This window comes from Nerophis lumbriciformis, linkage group LG02 (assembly GCF_033978685.3).
Source record: "Nerophis lumbriciformis linkage group LG02, RoL_Nlum_v2.1, whole genome shotgun sequence".
NCBI lineage: Eukaryota > Metazoa > Chordata > Actinopteri > Syngnathiformes > Syngnathidae > Nerophis > Nerophis lumbriciformis.
Genome location: NC_084549.2, coordinates 37,972,501 through 37,993,644, shown reverse-complemented (window position 1 = coordinate 37,993,644; position 21,144 = coordinate 37,972,501). Strand labels below are relative to the sequence as shown.

Genomic DNA, 21,144 nt, shown 5'->3' with positions numbered 1-21,144 from the left:
TCTGAAAAATACCGTATATATATATATATGTATATATATATATATATATATATATCTATCTCCACACATACACAGACACATGTATCACCGATTTGATTCCCGATCTGATACTTTGACAAGAGGTTATAGAAGTGAAAATCTAAGCGATAAAACATTTTCATGAAGCTCATCCTATCTTATTACATTTGTGGTATTGGATTCTACATATATTTTACCAAAATATAGTGTCCAGTGCACAATTAGCAAACAAAAGCGAAAAGGGTTTGCCCTCAAAGACTTCCTGAATCCAGAGACTTACTCCGATTTTGTAAACAATAACATCCAACAAAAAAATTATTTTGTAATAATAACAAGAAATATATCAATATAAATCCTATCACTTAAGTATTGTTTATATACTGATACTATACTAGGTATCAATAGTATCGACATCTTGATCGATCACCTCTACTTTACATTAAAGCTTTAGCGGTTAGCTTCTTGTGTCGTCTTGCTCGGCGTGTGTATTGGATGCTTAGTAGGGATGTCCGATAATGGCTTTTTGCCGATATCCGATATTGTCCAACTTTTTAATTACCGATACCGATATCAACCGATATGTACAGTCGTGGAATTAACACATTATTATGCCTAATTTGGACAACCAGGTATGGTGAAGATAAGGTACTTTAAAAAAAATTAATAAAATAAAATAAGATAAATAAATTAAAAACATTTTCTTGAATAAAAAAGAAAGTAAAACAATATAAAAACAGTTACATTGAAACTAGTAATTCATGAAAATTAGTAAAATTAACTGTTAAAGGTTAGTACTATTAGTGGACCAGCAGCACGCACAATCATGTGTGCTTACGGACTGTATCCCTTGCAGACTGTATTGATATATATTGATATATAATGTAGGAACCACAATATTAATAACAGAAAGAAACAACCCTTTTGTGTGAATGAGTGTAAATGGGGGAGGAATGTTTTTTGGGTTGGTGCACTAATTGTAAGTGTATCTTGTGTTTTTTATGTTGATTTAATAAAAACAAAACAAAAAAAAACAAAAAACAAAACCCGATACCGATAATAAAAAAACCGATACAGATAATTTCCGATATTACATTTTAACGCATTTATCGGCATCTCTAATGCTTAGCCATTCTTTTATCTATGGTCTTCCAGTAATGTTAGATGAAAGAAACACGTTTTTTTCCGTAATGGTGGTGACAATGAACACTGTGGATAGATAACGTGTTCTTTGCAGCTTGCTCTCAAATTTGAGCCAGTTCTGGCAATTCAGGCAACTCAAGTAATATGGAAATATGATTGTGTCTCCCTTAGCATGCATCCCTTTTGAATGTTTTTTTTTTTTTTACCCGAGTACAATTTTTAGCATGTAAACACTCGGACACAGCTGTGGTGAAGATCGGCTAGGCTCAGCAGCTCATCAGCTGTTCAGAAGAAAGCCAAACATCGGCTCCCTGATCCAAACCCCATGATCGGGATAAGGACATCCCTAGTAATAATAATAATAATACCTGGGATTTATATAGCGCTTTTCTAAGTACCCTTTACATGTAGAATAATAATAAATAGGGTTGGTGGGCCGCTCACCTGGGGCAGAGACGGGGCGGGAGCCAAGTTAACATCATTCTGAGCCGGAAATTCTCCCACAACAGGACCTATAAGACACAGCAAAGTAAGCATTGGCATTCCTGGGAGGCGTCCTGAAGATGGTCATATGACTGCAGATACTCACAGCTGTCCATCTCTCTGGACAGCACGTGCACAGACACCTTGTGTCTTTTGGGGCCTTCAAGGGTGAGACGCTCCTGGGAGTGACATGAACGGACATTATGGATCAAAGTAACCCCTCAAACTTTGCCAAGTAACAAAGTCAAAATACAACTAATGACACATTTATCAAAGTAACAGCAGACAAAGTAACATAATATGACACAAAGCAACACTAGAATAGATAACAATGTTACAATGTAACTAATTACCATGTAACAAAGTCATAATGTAACAATATGTACCAAAGTCACAAGGAAACATAGTCATAATGTAACATTGTAACAAAGTACATACCATGAGACTTTTGTAAATAAACAGTAGCAAAACACAGCACTTTCAACATGTAAAATTGCTTCTTATTCCTTGACTACTTGTATACACCAGTGGTTTGGCAGCAGGACGCCCCACCAACCATTCGTGGCAAGCGGTGACCCAAATTGCAAACATTTATTAACTCAAATATCTTATACATTTAATAAAAAGACATGAAGGTGCTGTTTGAATGTAATGTGGTGAAAACGTGACAGCATAAACGAGTTAAATGATCATTTCAGGATAAAGTGGGTGAAAACTTATTTTGTGGCAAAAAGTGTCTGTAGAAGTTTTTAGTACAGTATATCTGAGGAGTTGAATCAGGACAAAGACAAAAAGGGTGATTAAAAAATATTTACTTGTAAAAATATGTTTTTCTGGTGATAAGCACAGTTGGTTTATTCATAGTATTTCCGGCAAATCCGCAATGTGGGCATGTTAAAAGTAACATGTTTCCCTTCACTCGGCATTTACGCAGTGTTGATTAATTTGTGTGTATAAAATCGCAATTTTAATTTTGGAGAGAAATATTGCAAATAGTTTTTTTCCTCAAAATAGTGCGGCTCTAGTAGACGTCATTGAAACTCATGAAACGTAATTAAAAATATTTATGATGATCCATCCATCCATCCATTTTCTACCGCTTATTCCCTTCGGGGTCGCGGGGGGCGCTGGAGCCTATCTCAGCTACAATCGGGCGGAAGGCGGGGTACACCCTGGACAAGTCCCCACCTCATCGCAGGGCCAACACAGATAGACAGACAACATTCACACTCACATTCACACTATTTATGATGATGTCTTGGTTTATGTTTATGTTTTCTACTAATCAGAAATAAAACATTAAGTAATTAAATAAACAATGCAAAACATATAGAATCTATGCAAAACAGACAAATGTTCTTTCTTTCAAGAAAGTGCAAAGAATTTTTGAGAATAACCGATCTATAAACTTAAAATAGTGCAATAAATGATAAACGGTGACATTTGTGGCAGTTCTCGACAAATTAAAAACAATTCCTGTGTTCCTTAAACACACCATCTGTGGCGGGATGTAAGCAGAAGCGTCTACGTGGCCCATCCTGAGCAAAGCTAACGACATAAACTGTGCCACTGTGACTGACTGAAGAAGCCAATTATGCACCAACAGACTATTGACAACTGACAAGTCTCTCCTGCAAGCGAACTACAATGTTGGTAGTAACCTCAATCAAAGTGAAAGCTTACACTAAAACCAAAGCCGATGTGGTATCAAGCCACTGCAGTAGAAGTGACATTGTTTGCATGCAGGAGACCCATCTTGGTCTGTCGAGCAACTGGCCCACACTACCAGACATGAAACTGGTAGCTGAGATACGTCACCCAAAGTACAGATCAGCTGTTTTTGTGAGGCCACATATGGATGTCATGGCAATCCACAGAGAGTGCTCAAAACACCAACATAAGAGACTGTTACCATATGCTTGCTAGAGGTCTCTATCACATCACTGTACAAACTACCTGCCACTACCTTCGTATTGCCTGACCTACCATCTCAGTTCAAGAAGAAGCATGCCGTGGTGATTGGTGCCTTTAACCCCTATCACACAATGTGAGGCTACGTAACAACCAACAGTGACGGAGTACTAGTCGAAAGCAGCACGGAAAACACCTGGTTGCAGTTGGAGTTGATCCACAATGGTAAATTCCACAAGTCCTTCAACAGCGGCAGCTGGAGAAGAGGCGACAACCCTGATTTGTGCTTTGTCAGCCAAAGACTGGCACTCCTAAGTGAAAAAGCCATGCTGAACTCACCCCCGAGGTCACAACACCGGCAAATCTCTGTCACTATCAAGCCTGCCATAAGAAAGTCGGAAGTTAATTTTCGACGTTGCTTCAACCTTAAAAAAGTCCAACTAGACTATGGACAAGGACTGGTTGGACAGAGCAGTCCAGGACATACTTGCCAACCTTGAGACCTCCGATTTCGGGAGGTGGGGGGTGGAGGCGTGGTCGGGGGTGGGGCGGGGCGTGGTCGGGGTGGAGCGGGGCGTGGTTGGGGGCGTGGTTAAGAGGGGAGGAGTATATTGACAGCTAGAATTCACCAAGTCAAGTATTTCATACACACATATACATATGTATATATATATATATATATATATATACATCCTGAAAATATGCAAACAAAACTGTGTTTAGATAATTGATACTTCAAACTTGCATAAATAAATATTAAGGAATATAACATAACTTGGCTTCTGAGAGTTTCAAAATGTAATAAATAAAATGCTAAAGTTGTTGATAAACAAGCAATTATTTTAATAATTAAATATGGTCAGTTTAAATGAATTATTATGATAATTTAAAATCAATCATTTCAAATATGTTTATTTTAATGTATAATTCTATGGCTGGATGTAATAAGGAGTCACGAAAAAATACAAAAAAAATACAATTAATTTTGATGTTTTAGCAAAATATAGTAAAAATGTATTTAGGTTTTTTTTTTAAATTAATAAATATATTTATTTTTAGGTAAGATAAACATAATAATACAATTTATCTCTAGTCTGGATGATTTAGTTCTTGTCACCCTGTTGTCCTCCCGTCATGAAAAAAGGCTGTCCTCACTCAGGTCCGCATGGAGCTGGAGGGGGCGTGGCTTCCAGCTCCGGCTGAAAATCGGGAGATTTTCGGGAGAATATTTGTCCCGGGAGGTTTTCGGGAGAGGCGCTGAATTTCGGGAGTCTCCCGGAAAATTCAGGAGGGTTGGCAAGTATGGTCCTGGACATAAAACCCACTCCTGACAACTGCAGCGTGTTTGTACAGGCTGTTAAGAAGACCGCTCGCACCTACGTGACCCGTGGATGTCGGAAGGAGTACATTGCAGGCCTCACAGAGGAATCATCACATTTTCTGAAGTGCTATGCAGCGGAATTCGAACTTCACCCGTTTACGGACATCACCAGCGAGCTTGGCGATACTCTAATAGAATCTCTGGGGAAAGAGAGGTGGAAAGACTGGCAAGATCTGATCGAAAACATCACCATGTCCCAGAACAGCAAGAAAGCCTGGTCTACATTCTGGAAGTTAAGTGGTGACAAGACCACCCCACCTACTAATCCGAGATAACATCAAACCAGGTGGGAAGCAAGCTGGGAGCTAATGAAAGACGAGCAGAGACGCAGAACTAAAGGACAACATCATGCCAACTATTCCTGGAAATCCGCAGAACATGTACATCCTAACAAATCTCTTCATTAAAGCAGGACTTAACATCATAAAGCTGGGAAAATCTGCAGGACCGCATGACATACTGACTGAAATGATCACACAACTAAGCCTAGCCGCAAGCAATGGCTCCTAAAAATTAATAATGCATGCCTCTAGACCCAAAATATTCCAACCATCTGGAGGAAAGCCATCACTATTGCTATGCTGAAAAATGGGAAAGATCCCAATCTCTCTCTTAAAGCTACCGACCCATCTCCATATTATGCATCACCTACAAGCTGTTCGAGAGACTTCTTCTAAGCTGACTAACGCCTCAGATACTGTAGATGCTGAGTTGATCAAGGATCATTAAGATGGGTATCAGAAGAATCTGATAATAGGCGTTCCTCTTGTCAGCAGCTTATGACACCGCCCAACACAGGCTACTGATGAAAAATCTGTGACATGACAAGAGATGCCAAACTATGCAACACCATTGGAAGCCTGCTGAGCAACATAATGTTTCATGTCACCCTTAACAAGAAAGGCAGAAGGTTCCATCAGACCAATGAGCTGCCACAAGGCAGTGTTCTGGCACCTCTCCTCTTCAATGTGTACAGCAATGACCAACCCCTACCCGAAGGATGCAGCAGGTAAATGTATGCAAATGACTTAGCCATGGCAACACAGCAGTACACCTTCCAATAAGTTGAGGCCACCCTGGAACAACGCCCCAGCAGAAATGTCTGTGTACTATCTTCAAAACCACCTGTGCCTAAATCCACAGCTTCCATCTCAAGAACAGAGAGGCCAAACAGTTGCTTTACTTATACAGGGACAGAATCAAACTCGAGAACCTTCAGCACCCAGTCTATCTGGGAGTCACTTTAGACCGTATTCTCAGTTACAAAGTACAAATCAAAAAGACGAGAGCTAAAGTGTCCACCAGGAACAGCTGCTTACGCCAACAGACCAACTCAAAGTGGGGGGCTCATACGGCCACACCACCCACATCTGCATTAGCTTTGAGCTTTTCTGCTGCAGAATACACCTGCTCAGCATGGCGCATGTCAGGCCACTCACAGAAGGTAGAAATCTTCAACGAGATCTGTAGGATAGTGACAAGGTGCACCAAGATAACACAATTATTTTCTGTCACGCCACCCACTAGAAAGACAAAAATTTTTCGCACTCCCCCACACTCCACGGTGATTATAATAATAATTTGTCTATAAAATTGTTCTAACTATACCACTGCATAACATTGTAAGCTTATTAACATTAAAGGAAACAACACACCGTTCTTTCTTCGTCTCCCACTCTGGTTACAGTGAAGCAAAGTGCGACATACACTGGTAGGGCAAAAAAAAACCATGTTCCCCGAGGTCACACTGGCATCACATCGCGCTCCCCCAGGGGGCCCGTCCTACTATTTAAGGCCCCGTTTACACTAAGGTTATCCAGGGTAAATCCCACCTAACCTTATCCGTGTCCACACACAACAATCCCACCGTTTAAGACCCCCTGCACCCCTCCGTCTGCCGGCGCAACGCGACCTAATACGCATGCGCGGAAAATGCGCACGTCATAGTCTCATCCAGTGTTACTTTGTGTGCAAGTTCTTAAATTAAATGTAACTTATCTGAACAATATCCAGTGTGGTGGTATTTCAATTAACTGGAATCAATCAATAACTGTGCTGTGGGGCCCTATTGTAGTGAATCACACCTGAGCCATCATAAATTAATAAAATCTTTATTAGACATGTAAACAATGTGATAAAGAACATTTTACATCAATCAATCTAGGGATCTAGATATCTGGTCAGGACATTCCTCACTCTTTTGCCTTCACCTTCATTGTCCATTCGTTTTTGGTGACTTTATATACTCTGGACCTAGAAGTTGATTCCGCGACATACATGGCGGACAATAACTGATACAGTCTGCTTTGCCAGTCCAAATGCATTCGCCGTTTTCCGTAGTTAGTCTTCCCTCGACGGCCAGGTAATACAAAGCAAACGCTACCTTTTTATCACATCCACGGGAGCTCGCATTCTCGTTGACTCTCCTTCAACAAATGGATGAAGTTTTTCGCTAAGTAGAATCACAGCTGACCCGGACATTGGAAAACTCTCTTGCCGTCTGAGAAGTGTTGTATCCCAAATAGCTGCCATCGCTTTCTCTTAAGGTATTCATGTGTGATTTCCACAAGCGTCTGTACATGTAGAGGAAGGAGAAACACTGCATGTCTGGATGACTCGCCTTCATATTTCCAGTGGTTAGCTCTGAGTTACGAAACCCCTTTATTATGAAGCTGGCTGTGGCGTGTTCTTTCTGACGTCACTTCTTGTGTGGGGCGCGGCCTTCACTTCCTCGCTGAACTCGGTTTGTAAACGATCAATAAGTCCATACAAAGCTAAGTGCCGCAGATTAAAGAAATATATATATAAACATTTGTCCGAGGAGGGGGACCTAAACGTTTGTTTAGTGTCGCTGAAACGGGGCTTACGCTAAATAATTATTTGTTTAAGGGGTTAAACGACTTAGTGTAGACATGGCCTAAGAAGCACCTACTTCATGAACAAGCTACTACCTAGAAACGCTTCTAGGAAAAGCTTCCTGGACAAAACTAATGCTCTGGAGACCACCCCGACAACTGAATGGCAGAAGCGATGGAGCAGCCTCGGCAGCCAGACTCCTCAATGGAGAGAATGAGGCACCCCTGTTGAATGCCTCGCTACCGGCCATGATCAAACATAGGATGTCTGGAAAACCCTGAACCGCCTGCTTGTCAGAGAGGGGCTGTGCAAGGCGTCCGTGAAGAGGTGGAAGCTGGCAACATCAGACTCATGTACATTTGGTGCGCTGCAGACCATGGAACACCTCATGAAATGCAGCCTGGCCCCACAGCGTACTAGAGATGACCTGGCCGAACCAAGCTCAGCTGCGCTCGCCTGCGCCAACCACTCGAGGGACTATATATGAAGATGGCCGAACACGATGAAGAAGACCATTGTCGGTAAAGAAGATAAGGAAAACTTCAGATTACGACAGTCAGTGAATGAATCGCCAGCGTGATTTATGCAACAGCAATAAAATTGGCCAATTTAGAGGTGAAATAATAACTAATATTAATAACTAATACTTATATTAATAATAATACTAATATTATGTGAGAAAGAAATTTAACATATCAGAACTAATCAATTTGATCAGAAAGCGTAGCAGTGCACTTTACTGATTTGGCACTAAAACAGAGTACCAGTACTCATGAAAATGTTTTAATGAAAACCTGAGTGTCCAAATGAAAGTAAAGGACTGTAAGTAGAAGAAAAAGACTAGATAGCTCTCCGATGGCTGCCAGCTGTGAACTGATGAGTGGCAATTGTCAAACTGAGAAGAAACATCATGACTTTGACAGCGAACTCTGATGATCGAGTGCTGCCAAAGCCACGCTCCATAAAGGAAGTACCGTATTTTTCAGACAATAGGGTGCACTAGATTTTAAGGTGCACTGCCGATGAGCGGGTCCATTCAGGTCTTTTTAAACAAAACCATAACCATAACCATCCATGCATCACTCATTCTCCTGTCTCAATATGGGCCTACAAGGAAATTAGTTACCTGCTGTCACCTACTGATATGGAAGTGTATTACATGGTTACAGTGTCGATATCTCGAAGGCACAGACAGACATTTAACAACAGCACTTTCATTTGCGGATTATAATTATTGGTTTGCAAAAAAGATTTTCCGACCAATTAAGAGAAATTGAATAATTTCCCACGGCGCACCAGACAATATCTCACGGCACATTGGAACAGTGGTTGAACAAACTATTCAACAAAACATGTAATGGTGGTTCTTTGGTCAAAATGTTGCATAGATTATGTTTTACAAACTATCTTCAAGCCGCTTTCTGACTGTCTCTTAAGGATAGGCCGTTTAGTGGGCGGTCTTATTTCCGTCGCTCCACTTCGACAGTGACTTCTCCCTGTCATCTTTGTTGTACGGGTAGTTATTTTAGCGCTTCCATAACTAGGCTACTGGCAGATATAAATTAGAACTATACGCTACTTTAAATTACAAATGGTAACAGCGAAAGATGAATACCCCATACCAAGAAGATAAGAGAAAAAGAAGGAGCTTATTGACTATGGATTGTCGTCCTCGCACACATTTTCGGGACTTAAGCAGATCCCACATTGACATCAGCATGTACCAATACGTAAGAAGAGTTGGTTTTACAAAATACGTCGAAACAAAACGTCAGATAATATGTCCCCTAATAGGTGCCATTTTGGGGTCCTTATACACACACACCATAATAATACCCATATGTTGAATGAAGCACAGTACGTCTGACTACGGTAGCCGTAATGCTCCTTGTTCCATCAAGCAGTGCAGCTTTGTAGCTTACCAAAGTTGTACTAAAACATTTTGACAGATTTTTGAGCGCCGTGTGAAATATTCTATATTCTCAATGAAACAACAAAGTTTTGGCGTTGCTTGCTTATGGGTACTTGCTAGCGTCATTTATTGAAATGGCGTCAACCTGCAATCCACACGTATCCCTTAATTGTGACTGCCATCTACTGGGCACACTTATTACACCATGTACTAAACAAAATTGCTTCGAGATTGGTAAGCACAGGCAGAATTACTACGTACATTAGGCGCACCAGGTAATAAGGCCGACTATCAATTTTTGAGAAAATGAAAGGATTTTAAGTGCGCCTCATAGTAAAAAAAATACAGTAATAACTATTATGGGAGGCAGATGTGTTTAAAGTGTCCAGGAAGAAGTAGAACTGAAACCTTTTGAACGATCCTGAAGCCAAATGATGACCGGTACCACTCCCAAAACACAGATTGTTCCTTAACTTTATGTTGAGTTATGTAACTAACTATGGCGATAATATAGGCGATTATATAGCATGCATTCCTTTAGTGATAATATAGGTAATAGATAATTTACATTTACCACTGTAACTATACCACGTAAGAAATTATTATGCAACAAACTAACAATAAAGTAACATGTAACACAGATGTGTGCTCTACTCACCTTGTAGAATTCCATAATGTCATCCTTTGTCAATGTCTTCAGATGGGACACCTCAACATTATCTGCAAAACAACATACAATATGAGAATGTTCTAGATTGATGTAACTTTCTAGATACATACATTTTTGTATTTAGATGACAGTATTGGGACATGTGGTCAATACAACAAGAAGTGAAAATGAAAGTTCATATGAATAGAGTATCCTCTCTGTAGCCATAACAGCTTCCACTCTTTTGGGACACATTTTACCACTGCAGGAATAATCATAATTCATCCATTTGTGTGGTTAGAAGTCACCGATGTTTGCACTAAATGTTTTGGCTCACAATCTATTTTCCAATTCATCTCAAAGGTGTTTGATAAGATTAAGATCAGCGTTCTGTGCTAGTTCTTCTGCACGGAACTCAACCAAGCAGGCCTTTATGGACACTAAAAGATCAGAAGAGGGCCTTCCCCAATACTGTCCATTCATTAAGACTTGTGTCCTGAGACTACATAGTTTGTATTGGTTGTATTTATTTTTTATTAAACTGAAGATTAAAAGTAACAGAAAAGTATCGTAATGTTTGTATCATGGCTCACGCCGTGCACTCTTTTCTTTCCTGCCCCTCCACTCATTTCTGTCCTATAATAGCAACTGATATCAGTAAGTAATCACCGCCACTCCCTTTGGCCGCTGTCCAGTGTCCCACCACTCAGGGCTTTAGGCAGATTAGTGGTGAATAAGGAGCCACTACAAGTCATGCTGGTGCAGGAGACAAAAAGTGTCTTTTAAGTGCAGGCTTTCATCGATCAGAGCTTGAAACATCCTGCCCATGATGAGATGTTCAGTAATGTACAGTAAATTCTGGACTATAAGCCACTACTTTTTTCCTACACTTTGAACCCTGGGGCTTATAATAATGACCAGCTAATTGATGGATTTTTCTTTACGGACAGTCGTAATAAAAATAGTTTAAAAGATTAAAAAAACAAGCAAAAAGATTTAAAACGTGTTTTAGTGTTTGGGAACAATTAAGGTATGTAAATAAATATTTACAGAATCGTTCAGTGTAAATACCTCATTTCGCAACGTATGTATCTGCGGCTTTTTTTCCGGTGCTACTAATATATGGAAAACATTTTATTTCTCTCAAATTTAGTGGGTGCAGCTAATATAACGGTGCGCTCTAGCCTGGGAAATACAGTACTACACTTAAAAAAGAGAGTCGATGGTTTGAAATCTATTTAGGGTTTTGATTTACTGGGCATCTCACCTCGGTCAAAGTTATACTGCTGAGAAATGATCTCTCCCCAGTACTTGGCGCACTCAGCAGATAACTTCTTAGGTTTGTCCAGGCGGCGGATAGCCAAGGCCTGGATGTGCTTCTGGAAAGCTTCGTCGCTCATCTCCTCCACAGATCTCTCCATGGTGCAAAGGAACGCCTCGATACGGCTCTCCAGGTAGTGAGGCGCTTTTTCTGACTGGATGATGAAGCGCAGGCCTTGGACTCCGTTAGCGCGCCTTGGCCCGCTGAAAACAATGTAACCTTGGGGGCATAAAAGAGAATAAGCTCAGTTAGCGCTCAGTGGAAAGCTAAGTGATAGTTATGTCAGTCATGTAAAATAGTGTGGCGCTTTACCAACATGACGCAGAATTATTGAACTTCAAAAACACAAATGGTGCAGTGCTGCATTAACACTAAAGTATTGATCACAGTATTCATTAAAACTAACAGAACAACATAAATCCAAGTAGGACATTAAAATCACCCAATAGCAACTGACCTAGCTGTTCTTTTGTTCTCAGAGTGTTGAAGCAGGGCTCTGAGATGATCTGACAAAAGAGCTCCAGTAGCATGTTCTCGTGCGTGGTCTGCATGTCAGTCTGGTAATAGATCTCGATGCCACAGTTGTTGTGCACCTCATTCCTCTGCTGATAAACGTACCAGCCACCTGTCATACACATGGCAAGGTTTCATTTACTTTGTTGCACTAATGACAACATCCAAAAAGGAACCCATTGTTCCTCAGACATTATATTAGGATGCAAATGGCCCTCAGGCCACACTTCCAACATTCTTACCGTCAACCTGTGGGAAACATTGCGACCACAATGGATTTGAAATGAAAGAAGATGTGATTGAAGTGTTGACTCTTTTTAGGCTAACTATAATATGGGGATGATACAGAGTGGAACCTCGATTTACGAACCCCTCATTATACGACCCACCGGCCGAATTAAAATATGCTTTGCTGTACGAAACTTGTCTCAGTGTACGAACGTTTCATCCACCAATTAGCTACTGTGCTAAGTGCTACTTTTGTGTGTTTTTAAAATGTTTATTAGCCTTTTTAGAGCATGTTTTGTTTTGCTAGCTCAATATGAGTCCGAAGAAAGTAATAGACAAGCAATGTGTGGTTTGAAACATTCAGGATGTATCCACATTATTAATGACAATGCATCCCCCACTGAAGGCAAAGAAGATTAGCCAACAAAGTAAGGTGGATGTATTTTCTTATTCCACATCATTGTAGTGACCTGGTTGTTAAAGTTAAGAAGTTTTGTGATTTCAAACTGTGAGTGCAAAACAGGGCTAGTGACTGTGTGTGTGCACAGGGAGAGGACAGTTCAGCTGTTGTTTCTTTGACTTTGTTAACATATAGAAATTGTAAATCCAAGGTTCCACAAATATTTTCGACATTTTCAAGTTCATGTTATGAATACAGTCTGCCTTTAATATGTTTGTTACCATGGCTCCCATAATTTTAATAGGATAGGGAAATCTGGGAAATATTTTGAATTAAACTTTTTTGCTATTTTTTGTGTGTGCCACAGAGCCTTTTTTCCAGCAGAAATGAGAACCCTGTTAGAAACAGGCACGATATGATAGGAGGGTTCAGATGGAGGACAGCCAGGACCAGCTGTACTGAACTCACAAGTCTTGCTTTTCAGTAGAGCGGACCGTTGGAGCTCTTTATTTAGGTTCATGTTTTCTTTAGAGAGTGAAATGTGGTGACATATAAAGTAACCTGGTTCCTTTGAGATCAACTTCAGTTTGTGAAGTAAGCTGTGATCAAGGTCGTGTCCACGGAATTAAATTTTGCTCATGCACCCGGACTTCAAATCGACTAAAATAAGCTTACCGGTATGCAAAAGTAAAATTTTAAAAGACTATGAATTAAGCTAGTCTAAATTAGTTTTAATGCTTGTGGTTGTACTATTGCCTAGTTAGGATTAGGATTTAGGTAATGGAGCCACTACATATGTACATAAAATAACAGTAACATTTGGGCCAAAATGTCAAAAAATTCAATTAATAAAGCAAGTGTATGTAAGTTTCTGCTTTTCAAAATTTGAAGCTGGTAAAATAATGTATATACAACGGCATATACACGTGTACATATGATTGTTATATGCCCCGGTTTTGGGCAAAAAATGTTCAGTAAAAATGTGTCCCATTTTTAGTACAATAAAACACGTTGGCAACTCAGTCAGGGATCTTTTTTTTTCTAATATGGCTGCAAAATAAGCCACCATGGAGCAAAATTAAGTTGTAGCAAACAGTATTAGTCCAATCAAAGTCAACAGGAGCCTTGAGTTTATATTTCCAGAGTGTCCCTAAACTACACTGCTACAGTGAGTGTAGCCAAACAATTAAGAGTAATATGGTGCTCACTGGCTGTCCTCTGTTGTTTCGTAGAAGGCAACGCTGTCCTGCACATGTGCACGATTGCATGAGTTGGCGTAAACAAAGTTGTGTGGGCACTAGGGATGTAACAATATGACAATTTTATATCATGGTAATTGTGACCAAAATTATCACGGTTATCGTTATTATCTAGGTATTGTTGAATGTGCTCATATCGTATTTATACAGACATTGACTGTTTTATTAAACAAATAACTTAGCAGAAGAAACATTAAATATTGTTCTGAATTCTTAAAGGGGAACTGTACTATTATTTGGAATTTTGCCCATCATTCACAATCCTATGTAAGACAAAAACACACGTTTTTCTTTTTTTCAATGCATTCTCACTCATAAATGCTAGCAAAAGTCAGCTATCTATGGAGGTAATGAGATTCATGACGTCATTGCCTCTATTGCACCCATAAAGCACTCTGAAAACATCCAAAAATCGCTAAAAATACTCAATTTACATGTCTTGACCTGAATATTAACCAAGTATTAGCGACCTTGGTAGAAGATGGATGGATGTTATTATTAGCCCTAACGTCAATGGACTACTTTTAGCGGTGCATGGATAAAAATTAATATAACTTTATACAACTATTGACATAAAGAGCTGGAGTTGGAAAAGTTAATTCTGTACAGTAAAGCATGCCTCTCACGTGTATAGTAGAAAAAGCAGCGCATGGATAAAAATATATATAACTTTATGCTGCTATTGACATAAGGAGCTGAAGTTGGTAATAACTCATTCTGTACAGTAAATCATGCCTCTCACCTGTATAGTAGAAAGTTGTAGCCATAAACCGAGAAGCTAGTCAATTTTGACATCCAACTACCCGGAAATGGCAAGAAAGACACAAATAGACGCTCATTCTGTGCTTTTTTATTTATTTAAATTTGCGTGAGGTTTATGATTAATTCTTCATCTAAACGGGAAATATGAACATCCCATCAGTCAGCATCCCAGTGAGAGCAGACATTGTACAGTAAGTGATTGTTTTATTATGTTTGTAGTTTGTATTTAGCAACAATTCTACTTTTTGAATGTGCTTATCACTGAGCTTCTTAAAGTTGTAGCTCATCCTTCGTATAGTCAGGCTAGAAAATATAAGGTTCTGAATAATCATTTGTCCCAAAGTAGTCGTCTTCGTCTTTCATGAAGTCTGCCATATTTAGTAGTTGTTAAAGGGAAAATCCAACATTGTAATGAGTCTGTGAAATCACTATGCCGCCGTATGCTTAAAATGAGCAAAATACATAAATATTACATGTTATTATGAAGGTCCCTGTTACAACATTACATACAGTATATACTTAGTGTGTACATGAAACCATGATACAAGCTTTTAGATGTTTTTATAGAGCGCTTAATCGGCACAATAAAGCAAATCCTATTAGCTCCATTGTAAGCGTTTATTTACGAGTTAGAATGCATATAAAGAAAAGAAAAGCATACCCGGTACGTGTTCTTGTCTTACATAACGATTATGAATGACAGGCAAAATCCAAAACAAAAATGCAGTTACCCTTTAAGAGTTATATTTTTATATAAGTGTTTAAATGTTTATTTCCATTTTAATATGTAAAAGTTTTAGAATGTTTTTTGTATTAAAAAAAGGCAAATTGAGGGTTCACCTTGCTTCATGTCCGGTGTATGTGACGTCACACGAGTTCATTTTCTGTTGTAGACAGTTTTGCCTTTGTTAAAGTTGTATATGGAAAATGTTTTCAGTTTTCAGCTGACTACTTGGAACAGATTAATAACAAAAACCAAGGTACCGCTGTAGTGCACATATTTAGTGTACGTATAAATGCGCGCACACACACACTCACACTCACACACAGTACCGGTACATGTGTCTTATGTCTTATATTACTGCTGTCTGAAGCCATACCTGAAATAATCCCCCCAACCCACGGTGAGACAAAGGATGTCTCATTGTGGTCTCGCACACCTCTAGTTTTCCTCTGGAAATCATTCTACATGCTCAATGTAATCAGGTTGGTAGCTCGAGTGATTTTTAATCGTATGAATGTGTGCGCATCTGCCAGTGTGTGCGTGCTTATATTAGCTCAATGACGTCAATTTCCACTTGGTGAATATGAGTTTCCTCAAGTGGAAATGAGAACGTTAAGATTTAATTGAAGCCTTTTCCAGTAAAAGCCTACGTCAGATGACGTAAGCGTGTAGGAAGGGTTAGGGCCCTTCCGAGTGGTAGCTGTGGAAACCGGTATGTCTGGGGGTTGATTACAAGTTCTGCACTGGAGTGTGAAGGAGTACGAGACATACCGTCTGGAACCTGCATCTCTCGGTAGCGGATCAGCTGGCTCGGGAGAAGAGGCTTGGTGTGCGCGTGCTCTATGAGCGTGTCCTCCACCATTTGTATCATGCCAAGAGCAGACTAAAAATATGACACACAGGAGTGGGGAGGAAGAATAATATGTTACAGCCTCTAATGACTAAACCAAAAAACACAATTTTTCAAAAAATGTTTTTCTAAAAGTTGCCTATATTTCATATATTCAGAGTACACAATAGTTTTTGTTAAAAAAAACATTAATATTGACATGGAACCTGCAAACTATAAACAAACTTTAGCTTCAGTAAAGTATGGAGAGCAGGTCTAATAATAAGAACAACATCCATGCCATGTTGGACCTGAGCTTAGAGTTCATGTGTTTCCAAGAGTAAGTGTACGGTACTTGCACAATGTACTAAGAAAATGTTCAAAACGCTGGATGAGTGCAGAAAACACTCAGCAGTGAAGGGGAAATTTGGCTCTCAATTCACATGCTGAGAATTGAGTACCAGTTTAATGGATTCCAATGCAACGGCCAACCTTCCCTTGAGAAAGTGCTTAATGTATCCTTATACTAAACATGACATTGCCTATCTGCAATTCTACAGTATCTTTAAATGTGAACCCTAGCCAAAATAAAAGTTTGCAAGTACTCAAGCTGTAAATATAAAACTCAGCATCATTGGATACAGTTTGTCTATCATGGATAGCAAAAGCTTGTCAAGAACAAAAAAAAATGTATTTCCCTGTGTACTGCTCGATGAATGAGATCAACAGAAACAGCAAAAACACATTGACTTGCAAACAAACCTCCTTGGTGATGTTGCCATGGAGAAGGGCTTCAATATGTAACCGTGACAACAGCTGAGGTATGAAGGCCTTGAGGCGTTGGAGAGTTACATCTGGAATACAAATAAGAGCTATTAATCAAAGAGCTATATTACAATGCAGTGACCCACATTACTGTCAATGAATAGTTGGGTAACGACGACAAATAATTGTTTGAAGATGAAACAACGTTATCAGTTAGTATTCATTCCGCAGCAGTCACATGATGAACATGATAATGTAAATCTAGGATTTAAAGTAAGCCTGGTCTGTAGCCTTGCCACCTCTAATTTGGACTACTGCAACTCTCTGTTTGGTCGCCCCCATAAGCAGAGGAGGACTGGGACAAAATTTGGCCTTCGACTTTTTGGTCCAGACAGGCCCACTCCAGTACGCGTGCAGACAGTGTCACTTGCCCCCTTGATGTACTCTATGCACTTGATGTAGTCTATGTACAAACACACAAGCTCTTTATAACACCACAATACTGAATAATATCCCTTCTGAAGCCTTGAATGATGATTTGATGAGGGGTAACTAGAACATGCTGCGGCTGGACTCCTCAGCCTCTGGAGCCCCTCTTATAGTGTCATGTAGTCTTGACAGACAAGCCACTGACTGAACCAATCAATTGTCATCTCTGTTGTGTTGTGCCTGCAACGGCATGTTCCTAGGCCTGCCCAGGAGGGTTATAATAGTTACCAAGGTGCAGAAAAAGTAAATAAACTGAACTAAATCATTGACCCAAAAAGTGTGTTGGTAAGCTTGAAGTCAGATTATGCATCAAAATCAAAATTACTGTAAGCAAGCAAGAATGTCCGAAAAAGGATCAAAACAGCCATAACGACTCCATGTTAGTCATCACTGCTGACTGCTGTAGAAGACAATCTCATTGTAATTGATCATGAGTATTGATCTTTCAACAGAACAACCAGCATCCGGGAAGGTAAGCTCAAATAAGTATTAAAGTACTCACACAAGTGATGTCACTTAGAGTAAAAGGTTAGGAAGAAGAGATTTAAAATAAAAGATTAACACCCTACCCTCTAGAGCCTCTCTGAGCTCATCTTTGGTCCAAGCAACCTCAGTCATGAGAAGACGGAGGTAGTACATTGCATGCTGGTGTGGCTGCTCGGCTCTGAAGTTATTCAAAGACCTCATGTACTGCACAGACATGGGACAAAAGTCGAGTGTTTTGGACATAGACAATATTGTTTGAGTTTGAGTAAGAAAACTGGTTTGGAAACATACTATGCAAGCATACTATGATTAGAATATTGCAATGATTACCGCTTCCTTGATGATGTCAAAACGCTTCTCATCGATCTCAAAGGTGGCCATCTTTTCGATGATCTTCTTCAGTAGGATGTCTTGCTTGTCATTGTAACCTTTAACTGAGAGCTGCAGCAGTGAAGGAGAGACGATGGTTTACAAGCACGATCGATGACCCAATGCTAGGCATTTCTCAAAATAATGGTTTTATCATGGCAACAACACACTGCAATTAGTTACATAGACGGCCTAGTTTAAAAGACAGTATGTCAATAAAATGACTATCCTCTTATTATCTAATTGTGCTACGGCAGGGGTGTCCAAACTGCCAGTTTGGACAAATGCGACCTGCTGGGGGTCTTCTGTGCGGTCCAGAAGACATCACAAGTTTACACAGAAAATTGACCTGTATTTGCCTTAATTCACTCACCGGGGAATTTAATTGGCATGATCTTGTCGCCCTTTTGCGTGCCAAGACAAGAGTCGATGGTTAATGAGCATGAGTTTCATTTGGAAGTGGTTTCAGCACAGCATTAATTTATATGACCCAATCCAGACAACTTTTTCCACTATCCATCCATCCATCTATTTTCTACCGCTTATTCCCTTCGGGGTCGTGGGGGGCGCTGCAGCCTATCTCAGCTACAATCGGGCGGAAGGCGGGGTACACCCTGGACAAGTCGCCACCTCATCGCAGGGCCAACACAGATAGACAGACAACATTCACACAATAGGGCTTTTTCCACTAATGGTATAAATTACCTATAACCAACAAAGAATGTCAACCCACGGCCGCACATTACACACCTACTCATTGAACTTTGTGGACATTATAAAACACCTTTAATCACTATATATAATTGACAATAACACCCATGTATATTCACTGCAGTGCATGATAGGTGACATGCAAAACTCTCTCCACACTTCCCTTTGTTTGGCGCATGTTAATTGCTTGATATTGATTACAATATATATATATATATATATATATATATATATATATATATATACATATATATATATATATATATATATACATATATATATATATATATATATACACATATACATATATATACATCCATCTATCCATCCATCCATCCATCTTCTTCCGCTTATCCGAGGTCGGGTCGCGGGGGCAGCAGTATATACATATACATCTATATATACATATACATATACATATATATATATATATATATATATATATATATATATATATACATATATACATATACATATATACACACACATATACATATACATATACATATACATATATATATATATATATATATATACATACCGGTACATATATATACACACATATATATACACTAGGGCTGCGAATCTTTGGGTGTCCCACGATTCGATTCAATATCGATTCTTGGGGTCACGATTCGATTATAAAATCGTTTTTTTCGATTCAATGTGATTCTCGATTCAAAAACTATATTTTTCCCATTAGCAACAATTCTCTATTCATTCAATACATAGGATTTCAGCAGGATCTACCCCAGTCTGATGACATGCAAGCAGAGTAGTAGATTTTTGTAAAAATCTTTTATAATTGTAAAGGACAATGTTTTATCAACTGATTGCAATAATGTAAATTTGTTTTAACTATTAAATTAACCAAAAATATGACTTATTTTATCTTTGTGAAAGTATTGGACACAGTGTGTTGTCAAGTTTATGAGATGGGATGCAAGTGTAAGCCACTGTGACACTATTGTTCTTTTTTTATTTTTTTTAAATAAATGTGTCATGATAATGTCAATGAGGGATTTTAATCACTGCTATGTTGAAATTGTTACTAATATTGATACTGTTGTTGATAATATTAATTTTTGTTTCACTACTTACGGATTGTTCTGTGTCGTGTTTGTGTCTCCTCTCAATTGCTCTGTTTATTGCTGTTCTGAGTGTTTCTGGGTCGGGTTTGGTTTTGGAATTGGATTGTATTGTTATGGTATTGCTTTGTATTATTTTGTTGGATTGATTAATAAAAAAATTAAAAAAAATTAAATGAAAATAAAAATCGATTTTTGAAAAATGAGAATCGATACTGAATCGTACAAAGTGAGAATCGCGATTTGAATTCGAATCAATTTTTTCCCACACCCCTAATATACACACACACACATATATACATATATTCTCGCGATATATATATATATATATATATATATATATATACACAGATATATATACACACACATATACAAATGTATATATGTATATATATACACACACACACACACACATATATATATATACACACACATATATACATACGTGTGTGTGTATATATATATATATATATACATACGTGTGTGTGTATATATATATATATATATATATATACACACACACACGTGTATATACACACCCACACACGCACACACATATATATATATATATATTTTTATATATATATATATATATATATACAGTGGGGCAAAAAAGTATTTAGTCAGCCACCGATTGTGCAAGTTCTCCCACTTAAAATGATGACAGAGGTCTGTAATTTTCATCATATGTATACTTCAACTGTGAGAGACAGAATGTGAAAAAAAAATCCAGGAATTCACATTGTAGGAATTTTAAAGAATTGATTTGTAAATTATGGTGGAAAATAAGTATTTGGTCACTTCAAACAAGGAAGATCTCTGGCTCTCACAGACCTGTAACTTCTTCTTT

General features: G+C 38.8%; 1 protein-coding gene across 2 annotated transcripts in view; it reads right to left on the bottom strand.

Moving 5' to 3' along the window:
• ide (insulin-degrading enzyme) overlaps window positions 1-21,144 on the bottom strand; it is a 49,228-nt gene that overhangs the window by 1,162 nt on the left and 26,922 nt on the right. For both annotated transcript variants that reach the window (XM_061962310.1, XM_061962303.1), the window contains exons 16-24: window positions 18,457-18,567; window positions 18,210-18,330; window positions 17,149-17,240; window positions 16,329-16,440; window positions 12,129-12,296; window positions 11,618-11,890; window positions 10,360-10,421; window positions 1,748-1,820; window positions 1,603-1,670 (exon numbers count right to left, since the gene is read on the bottom strand). In XM_061962310.1, coding sequence (XP_061818294.1) covers window positions 1,603-1,670; window positions 1,748-1,820; window positions 10,360-10,421; window positions 11,618-11,890; window positions 12,129-12,296; window positions 16,329-16,440; window positions 17,149-17,240; window positions 18,210-18,330; window positions 18,457-18,567 — 1,080 coding nt within the window. The remainder of the gene's footprint in view (window positions 1-1,602; window positions 1,671-1,747; window positions 1,821-10,359; window positions 10,422-11,617; window positions 11,891-12,128; window positions 12,297-16,328; window positions 16,441-17,148; window positions 17,241-18,209; window positions 18,331-18,456; window positions 18,568-21,144) is intronic.